A 9,708-nucleotide genomic window follows, 5' to 3' on the forward strand; every position below is an offset into this window, starting at 1 on the left:
TGAGAGAAGGGAGAGGAAGAGAGAGGACGAAGGAGAGAGAGAGTAGGTCGGTGTGGGGTTGGGGGGAAGGTCTGGACGGTGCGGAGGGGGCTTCAGTCTGGGTGTGTGTGAGACCCCGGGGAGGAGTGGGCGGCAGGACTGTGCGGAGGGAACTCCACTATAATGTTTAAGAGGGAACTGGATGGGAGAATCGAAGGGCACAAAAAAGCTGGAGAAAAATCAGCGGGGGCAGCAGCACTATAAGCGAAGGAAATAGGCAACGTTTCGGGCCGAAACCGCGCTGGTGTTCTTCAGACATAGATGCTGCTGCACCCGCTGAGTTTCTCCAGCTTTTTTGTGTAACCTCCACTATAATGTATGTTGGTGCGCGCTTACAACAAACGGTGGCGCAGCTCTGTGGAGGGAGTTTCACTCTTTTGTTTCTCCTCTCTCTCTCTCTCTCCCCATAGCTGTCTGATGACCAAGAAGAAGTTCCTGTACCACTTCACCAATGCCCGCTGGGCAAAGGGGAGGCATGAAACATATGTGTGTTACGTGTTGGAGCGCCGGGACAGCCCCGTCTCCCGCTCGCTGGACTTCGGCTACTTGCGGAACATTCCGGGCTCCCACGCCGAGGAGCTGCTCCTCCGGATACTGTCCGGCTGGCCCCTCGACCCCCTCAGGCCCCTGTGCCTCACCCTCTACGCCTCCTGGAGTCCCTGCGCCCAATGCTCCCACCGCCTCGCCACCTTCCTCCAGCGATGGCCCAACCTCACTCTCCGTCTATTTGTGGCCAGACTCTACTACTGCCAGGGCTCAGGACCCCACCCCGGGGGGCTACGGAGACTGAGGGTGGCGGGGGTCAGTCTGGGGGTCATGGGCTACACAGGTACGGGGAAGGCACGGGGGGGAAGGAGGAAGATGGGTGCAGAGAGAGCGGAGGAACGGAGGGGATGTGGATGGTAGAGAGAGGGAGGGGTACAGATGTATGGGTAAGGGGGGTGGGGTGAGGGAGGGAAGTGTGGATGGAAGGAAAGGAGGGAGTGAGGTACGAGGAGGAAGAGGGGTACACAAGTAGGCGGGACTGGGGGAGGGCGGAGAGGGGGGTGAGAGGGATGGGTAAGGGGGAGGGAGAGGGGGGCGGTAACGGTAACGAGAGGGGAGCGGTTGTGAGTGGGAGGGGGAGTACACAGGTATGGGGAGGGGAAGGGCAGAAGGGGGGAGGGGAGGGGAAGGGCAGAAGGGGGGGGGGGGAGGGAAGGGGAGAAGGGGGGAGGGGAAGGGCAGAAGAGGGAAGGGGGTGAGTGGGGAGGAAGGGTGGGAAAAGAGAAGAGAGGGGCTGGGGTCACAGGCACGCGGAAGAGGAGAGGAGGGAAGGGGGGGTGTAGGGCTGCGAGGGCGAGGGAAGGGGAAGATCAGGAGAGACGAGGAGGGGAGGGGGAAGTGAAGAGAGCAGGAGAAGGGGAGAGGTAAGATGAGGATGGAGGAGCGATGAGAGGGGAGAGGAAAGGAAAGGGGGGATGGGAGGAAGTGTGAAGGTGAGGGGAGGTGTTGAAGAGTGAGGAGAGGGGTGGGGATGGCTGAGGTTACGAGAGGGAGAATGCAGGGGAGAAGGAGGGAATAGTATACCGAGGGGAAGGGATAGGGGCAGTAGGAAGGGGTTGAGTGTGGAGGAGAGAGGGCAGTGAAGGGAATGGAGGAGGAGGGATGCGGAAAGCGCAGTTGGAAGGCGTTGGAGGTTTCAAGGGGGGGGTGAGGAGGTGACGGGGTGATGAGGTGAGTGGATGGGGTAGTGAGGGAAGAGAAGAGAGGGCAGTGAAGGGGAGAGTGAGGAGGAGGAGGGAAGGGGAGAGAGGGAAGTGGCAGTAGGAGGTGAGGAGAGGACAGGGGGAGGGGAGGGAAGAGGTAGTGGGGGATGAGGAGAGCTGAGGGCAAGGGGAAGTTTTCTCTCACCCCTGCTTTCTCCCTCTGTCCCCCAGATTATTCCTACTGCTGGGATAATTTTGTGGCGCGTCGGGGGTCCCAGTTCAAGGGGTGGGACGGGCTCCAGTCAAATTCAGTGAGGATTTCACGTCTGCTCCGTAGAATTCTACAGGTCTGTGGCCCCCATCCTCTGCTCCCTCCCCCCCCCCCCCATGCTACACACCCTGCACCCCCACATGCCCCCCCCCCCCCCCCCACAAGGTAAGATAATAAAAAAACATAGGACATTATACATACAGAACTGTGAAGAGGGTGTTAGGATGTTGCAGGGTGACCTGGACAGATTGAGTGAGTGGGCAGATGCGTGGCAGATGCAGTATAATATAGATAAATGTGTGGTTATCCACTTTGGCAGATTATTATCTCAATGGGGTTAGGTTAGGTAAGGGGGAGGTGCAGCGTGACTTGGGTGTCCTTGTACACCGGTCACTGAAAGTTGGCTTACAGGTACAGCAGGTAGTGAAGAAAGCTAATGGAATGTTGGCCTTCATAAGAGGATTTCAGTCTAGGAGTAAAGAGGTTCTTCTGCAGTTGAATAGGGCTCTGGTGAGACCACATCTGGAATATTGTGTACAGTTTTGGTCTCCTAATTTGAGGAAGGACATACTTGTGGTTGAGGCAGTGCAGCGTAGGTTCATGAGATTGATCCCTGGGATGGCGGGACTGTCATATGAGGAAAGATGGAAAGGACTAGGCTTGTATTCACTGGAGTTTAGTGGGATATCTTATAGAAACATATAAATTGTAAAAGGACTGGACAAGCTAGATGCAGGAATAATGTTCCCAATGTTGGGCGAGTCCAGAACCAGGCTTAGAATAAAGGGGAAAGTACACAAAAAATGCTGGAGCGGGTGCAGCAGCATCTATGGAGCGAAGGAAATAGGCAACGTTTCGTGCCAAAACCCTTAATCCACTTAGAATAAAGGGGAGGTCATTTAAGACTGAGGTGAGAAAAAACTTTTTCACCCAGGGAGTTGTGAAGTTATTGAATTCCCTGCCACAGAGGGCAATGGAGGCCAAATCACTGGATGGATTTAAGAGAGAGTCAGATAGAGCTCTAGGGGCTAGTGGAGTCAAGGGATATAGGGAGAAGGCAGGCACGGGTTATTGACAGGGGACAATCAGCCATGATCACAATGAATGGCGGTGCTGGCTTGAAGGGCCAAATGGCCTCTTCCTGCACCTATTTTCTATGTTTCAAGAACGTTGGTGAAGCTGCACTTGGAGTATTGTGCGCAGTATCGGTCGTTGAGCTGGAACGGGTGCAAAGAAGAATTTACAAAGATGTTACATAGATCCTTGAGACTGACGTCACAGGTATTAGAGGAAGAGATAGATTAAACAATCAGAGCCTTTTCCTCACTGGGTGGAAACATCAAAGACTAGAGGGTGTAGCTTTAAGGTGAGAGGGGTCAAGTTTAAAGGAGAATAGCGGCGCATGTTTAATTTCACCAAGGTTCGTCGGGACCTGGAGCGCAGTGCCGGAGTGGTGGTGGAGGCAGATATGAGTGGTATTTGGGAGACTTTTAGATAGGCACATGGAAGTGCAGGGACTGGAGGGATATGGATCACTTGCAGCCAGAGGAGATCAGTAATATGGATTCCCTCCCTCGCTCGTCCTCCCTCCTATTCCCTATTGCTTCTTCCACCCTCCCACGACCCCCCTCTCCCCTCCCTCCATCATCTCATTATTTAAAGTTATCTCAATCGCTCCTCACCCTCATCCTCTTGCTGCCCAACAAACCATCCCTCCCTCTCTCCTCCCACCCTCTCCCACGAAACCACTTCACTCTTCTCCTTTCCACCCTCTCTTTCTTCCTATCATCCCCTCCGCTCTCTCTCCCTCCTTCCACTCTCTCCTCCTACTCCCCATTCCCTCTCCCCTTCATCTCTATTTCTAACATTGTCGCCCTCTCTCTTTTCTTTCCACCCACATCGCCCCCTCCTCTCCCCCCTCCTACCCCCATATCACCTCCTCCCTTAAACCCCTCCCCTCCCCTTTCCCTCTCTCCCACCTTCCCTCTCCCTCTCCACCTGCTCCAAGTCTAACATTATCTCTCTCTCTCTCTCTACCACCCCATTTGCAGCCATTGGATGAATTTGAAGACTTCAGCGAGGCCTTCCTGATGCTCGGCCTTTGACCTTCGACGATCTCTCCTTCCCTCCCCTCCTCTTTCCTTAATTTCCCTCCTACTTCTTCCCTTCCTCTGCCCTTGCCTCCTCTTTCCTCCTTCCCTTGCCTCTCTCCTACCCTCCCCTTACATCCCCAGGGTGATGGTAGCAGAAGTTAGATCGGCCTTCTTGACAGTAAACCCACACCAAGTCATCGGTCCTGATGGAGTTCTGCCTCGTGTCCCCAGTAGCTGCATGGAACAACTAGCGAGAGTATTTCGTGGACATATTTGATCTGTCCCTACACCGTTCTGAGGTACCCACCAGCTTCAAGTGGACCACCATCATCCTAGTGACAAAGAACAGCAAGACCTCATGCCTAAACGACTACCGTCCAGTGGCTTTGGCATCCAACATCATGAAATGTATTGAGAGGTTAGCAATGGAAAGCATTAAATGTGGCCTCCCCAGCTGCCTTCACCCACTGCAGTTTGCCTACTGCCACAACAGGTCCACAGCCGATGCCATCACCCTGGCCTTACACTCACACATGTAACATCTGGATAAGAGTGACACCTGCATCAGACTCCTATTCATCGTCTACAACTCTGTCGTTAATACCATTATACCATCCAAGCTCATCATCAAACGCACGGGGCTTGGTGTCAGCCTTCATCCCTGCAACTGGACCTTCAACTTTCTGACCAACAGATCCCAATCAGTGAGGACAGGTAACAAAAAATCCTCAACACGGGGGCTCTGCAAGGATGCGTTAACAGCCCCCTTCTTTACTCCTTGTACACCCACGACTCCGCAGCCATGGACAAATCGAATTCAATATTCAAATTCGCAGACGATGCCACCATTTTGGATCAGATAACAAATAATGATGTGTCAGAGATTGAGAACCTTGTGTCCTGGTGTTGAGATGACAACCATTCTTTCAATGTCAGCAAGATAAAGGAGGTAGTGTTTGACTTCAGGACGCAACCCCAGTTTCTATTGTCGGTGCCAAAAGTAGAGATGGTTGAAAACATCAACTTTCTCAGTCAATATCACTAACGACTTCTCCTGGACCACCCATATTGACCAAGCAAGCACTCCAATGCCTCTACTTCCTTAGAAGGCAAAGGAAGTTTGGTATGTCCCCTACAACTATCACCAACTTCTACAGATACACCATAGAAAGCATTTGATCAGGATTCATCACAACTTGGTTTGGGAACAGCTTCATTCAAAATCGCAGAACATTGCAGTGATTTGTTGACGCAGTCCAGACCATCGCACAAACTAAAGATAGACATAAAATGCTGGAGTAACTCAGCGGAGCAGGCAGCATCTCTGGAGAGAAGGAATTGGCAAAGTTTTGGCTCGAGACCCTTCTTCAGACTGAGAGTCAGGGGAAAGGGAAGACATATATAGTTGATGTAGAAATATAGAACAATTTAATGAAATATATGGAAAATAGTGAAAGAAACAGGCCATTAAACCATATAACAATTACAGCACGGAAACAGGCCATCGTGACCCTTCTAGTCCGTGTCGAACACGTATTCTCCCCTAGTCCCATACACCTGCATTCAGACCATAACCCGCCATTCCTTTCCTGTCCATATAACTATCCAATTTATTTTTAAATGATAAAAACGAACCTGCCTCCACCACCTTCACTTGAAGCTCATTCCACACAGCTACAACTCTCTGAGTAAAGAAGTTCCCCCTCATGTTACCCCTAAACTTCTGTCCCTTAATTCTCAAGTCATGTTCCCTTGTTTGAATCTTCCCTACTCTCAGTGGGAAAAGCTTATCCACGTCAACTCTGTCTATCCCTCTCATCATTTTAAAGACCTCTATCAAGTCCCCCCTTAACCTTCTGCGCTCCAGAGAATAAAGCCCTAACTTGTTCAACCTTTCTGTGTAACTTAGTTGCTGAAACCCAGATAACATTCTAGTAAATCTCCTCTGTACTCTCTCTATTTTGTTGACATCCTTCCTATAATTAGGCGACCAAAATTGTACACCCTACTCCAAAATTGGCCTCACCAATGCCTTGTACAATTTTAACATTACATCCCAACTTCTATACTCAATGCTCTGATTTATAAAGGCCAGCACACCAAAAGCTTTCTTTACTACCCTATCTACATGAGATTCCACTTTCAGGGAACTGTGCACAGTTATTCCCAGATCCCTCTGTTCACCTGCATTCTTCAATTCCCTACCATTTACCATGTACGTCCAATTTTGATTTGTCCTGCCAAGATGTAGCACCTTACACTTATCAGCATTAAACTCCATCTGCCATCTTTCAGCCCACTCTTCCAACTGGCATAAATCTATCTGTAAACTTTGAAAATCTACTTCATTATCCACAACCCCATCTATCTTAGTATCATCTGCATACTTACTAATCCAATTTACCACACCATCATCCAGATCATTGATGTGCATGACAAACAACAGTGGATCCAACACGGATCCCTGTGGCACCCCAGTAGTCACTGGCCTCCAACCTGACAAACAACCATCCACCATTACTCTCTGGCATCTCCCATTCAGCTACTGTTGAATCCATCTTGCTACTCCACCATTAATACCCAACCATTGAACCTTCTTAACCAACCTTCCATGAGGAACCTTGTCAAAGGCCTAACCCTCATACAATTTCCCGAGTAACCTCTTCAAAAAATTCAAGAAGATTAGTCAAACATGACCTTCCAGACCTACCATTGTTAGCTGTTTGCTAGGTGCGTACGAGAAGCAGGCGCGACTTGGGTGGGGAAGGGATGGAGAGAGGGAATGCAGTTGTTACTTGAAATTGAATCCATTTTCATACCACTGGGTTGTAAGCTGCCCAAGCAAAATATGAGATTCTGTTTCTCCAATTTACATTTAGCCTCACTCTGACAATGGAGGAGGCCTAGCACAGAAATGGCTGTAGGGAATGTGAAGGGGAATTAAAGTGTTTGACAATAGGGAGATCAGGTAGGTCCAGGAGGACTGAGCTTAAGTGCTCAACGAAATGATCGCCCAGTCTAGGTTTGGTCTTGCCGGTGTTAGTCCACGTCTTGAACAGCAGATGAGGTTGGAGGAGGTGCAAGTGAACCTGTGCCTAACCTGGGAGGACTGCGAGGGTTGAGAGAGGAGGAATAGGGACAAGTGTTTCATCTCCTGTGATTGCATGGGAAGGTACACGGGGAGGGGGTAGTTTGGATGGGAATTAACCCGGGAGCTGCGGAGGGAATGGTCTCTGTGAAATGAGTGGAGATGGGAAGATGTGGGGTCCTGTTGGAGGTGGCGAAAATGTTGGAGGATTATATGTGGGATATGACCACACAATTAAAGCACATGGTATTGGGGGTAGGGTGTTGACATGGATAGAAAATTGGTTGGCAGACCGGAAGCAAAGCGTAGCAGTGAACGGGCCCTTTTCAGAATGGCAGGCAGTGGCGAGTGGAGTGCTGCCAGGCTTGGTGTTGGGGCCACAACTGTTTACCATATATTTTAATGATTTGGAAGAGGGAATTAGGAGCACCACTAGCAAGTTTGCGGATGACACAAAGCTGGCTGGCAGTGTGAGTGGTGAAGAGGATGTTAGGAGGTTGCAGGGTGACCTTGACAGGTTGAGTGAGTGGGCAGATGCAGTATAATATAGATAAATGTGAGGTTATCCACATTAGCGGCAAAAGCAAAGGGGCAGATTATTATCTCAATGGGGTTATATTAGGTAAGGAGGAGGTGCAGCGAGACCTGGGCGTCCTTGTACACCGGTCATGGAAAATTGGCTTACAGGTACAGCAGGCAGTATAGGAATAAGGAAGTTCTTCTGCAGTTGTATAGGGCTCTGGTCAGACCACATCTGGAGTATTGTGAACAGTTTTGGTCTCCTAATTTGAGGAAGGGCATCCTTGTGATTGAAGCAGTGCAGCATAGGTTCACGAGATTGATCCCTGGGATGGCGGGACTGTCATATGAGGAAAGATTGAAAAGACTAGGCTTTTATTCACTGGTGATTAGAAGGATGTGGGGGTTCTTATAGAAACATATCAAATTATAAAAGGATGGACAAGCTAGATGCAGGAAAATGTTCCCAACGTTGGGCGTCCAGAACCAGGGGCCACAGTCTTAGAACAAAGGGGAGGTCATTTAAGACTGAGGTGAGAAAAAACTCTTTCACCCAGAGAGTTGTGAATTTATAGAATTCCCTCCCACAGAGGGCAGTGGAGGCCAAGTCACTGGATGGATTTAAGAGAAAGTTAGATAGAGCTCTAGGGGCTAGTGGAGTCAAGGTATATGGGGAGAAGGCAGGCACAGGTTGTTGATAGGGGACGATCAGCCATGATCACAGTGAATGGCGGTGCTGGCTCAAAGGGCCGAATGGCCTCCTCCTGCACCTATTTTCTATGTTTCCATGATGGCAGATGGGGTGAAACGTTAGGACTAAGGGGACTCTGTTCCTGATGCGTCTGGGGGAATGGGGGAGCAAGAGCAGAGCTGCGGGGTACCGAGGACACACATGTGAGGGCCTCATCCCTGATGGAAGAGGGAAACCCCTGTTCCGTAAAGAATGAGGACATCTCGGGTGTCCTGGTATGGAACACCTCATCCGTGGCACAGATGCAGCATAGATGGAGGAATTGGGAGTAAGGGTAGTGTCTTTGCAGGAAGCAGGGTGGTAAGTTCTAATCCAAGATGTCCTCATTCTCACTCATATCTTCTCCCCTCCCCCCTACCCTTCCTCTCTTCTTTCTTCCCTCATTTCACCTCACCTCCCTCTTGGCTCCCCTCCCCTTCCCTCTCTCCTTTTCCACCCACACCCCCTCCACTCCCTGGCCTGTGGCACGGCATCAAGGGCTATGTTGCCAATCGTGGATAAAAATGATACCAAATACTCCCTCTGGGGACTAATTTGCAGTTTGTTTGTTCGCCATGCCTTTAATGGGTAAACTCTTCCATTTTATCCCGGTCTGAGATAAAAAGAGGTCCTCATCTTTGACCTTGAGTTATACAGTTAGAGAGTCACACAGCACGGAAACAGGCCCTTCGGCCCAATTTGTCCATGCGGACCAACATGCAAATCTACATTAGACCCACCTGCCTGCGTTTGGCCCATACCCCTCTCAGAATTTTCTATCCATGCACGTCCAAAAGTTACTTAAAATTTGTGATAGTACCTGCCTCAACTACCTCATCCGGCAGCTGGTTTCATATACCCACCATCCTCTGTGAAAAATGTTGCCCCTCCTATTAAATCTCTCCACCTTCATCTGAAACCTGTCGTCTGCTTCTCGATTTCTCTACTCAGCGGGTAAAAGACTCTGTGTATTCACCCTAATTATTCCCCTCATGATCTTGTACTCATCTATAAGGCCCATAACCAGGGGCCACAGTCTTAGAATAAAGGGGAGGTCATTCAGGACTGAGGTGAGAAAAAAACGTTTTCACCCAGAGAGTTGTGAATTTATGGAATTCCCTGCCACAAAGGGCAGTGGAGGCCAAGTCAGTGGATGGATTTAAGGGATAGTTAGATAGAACTCTCGGGGCTAGTTTTCAAGGGATATGGGGAGAAGGCAGGCACGGGTTATTGATAAGGGACGATCATCCATGATCACAATGAATGACGGTGCTGGCTCG

General features: G+C 50.0%; 1 protein-coding gene across 1 annotated transcript; it reads left to right on the forward strand.

Annotated features, from left to right (window-relative positions):
• Positions 1-445: 445 nt before the first annotated feature.
• aicda (activation-induced cytidine deaminase) lies at positions 446-6,722 on the forward strand. Its single transcript, XM_055665308.1, has 3 exons — positions 446-868; positions 1,959-2,074; positions 4,050-6,722. Exons 1-3 carry the CDS (start codon positions 457-459, stop codon positions 4,101-4,103), a joined length of 582 nt encoding a protein of 193 aa, XP_055521283.1. The 5' UTR covers positions 446-456; the 3' UTR covers positions 4,104-6,722.
• The last annotated feature ends 2,986 nt before the right edge of the window (positions 6,723-9,708 follow it).

This window comes from Leucoraja erinacea, unplaced genomic scaffold (genome assembly GCF_028641065.1).
Source record: "Leucoraja erinacea ecotype New England unplaced genomic scaffold, Leri_hhj_1 Leri_116S, whole genome shotgun sequence".
Classification (NCBI taxonomy): Eukaryota; Metazoa; Chordata; class Chondrichthyes; order Rajiformes; family Rajidae; genus Leucoraja; species Leucoraja erinaceus.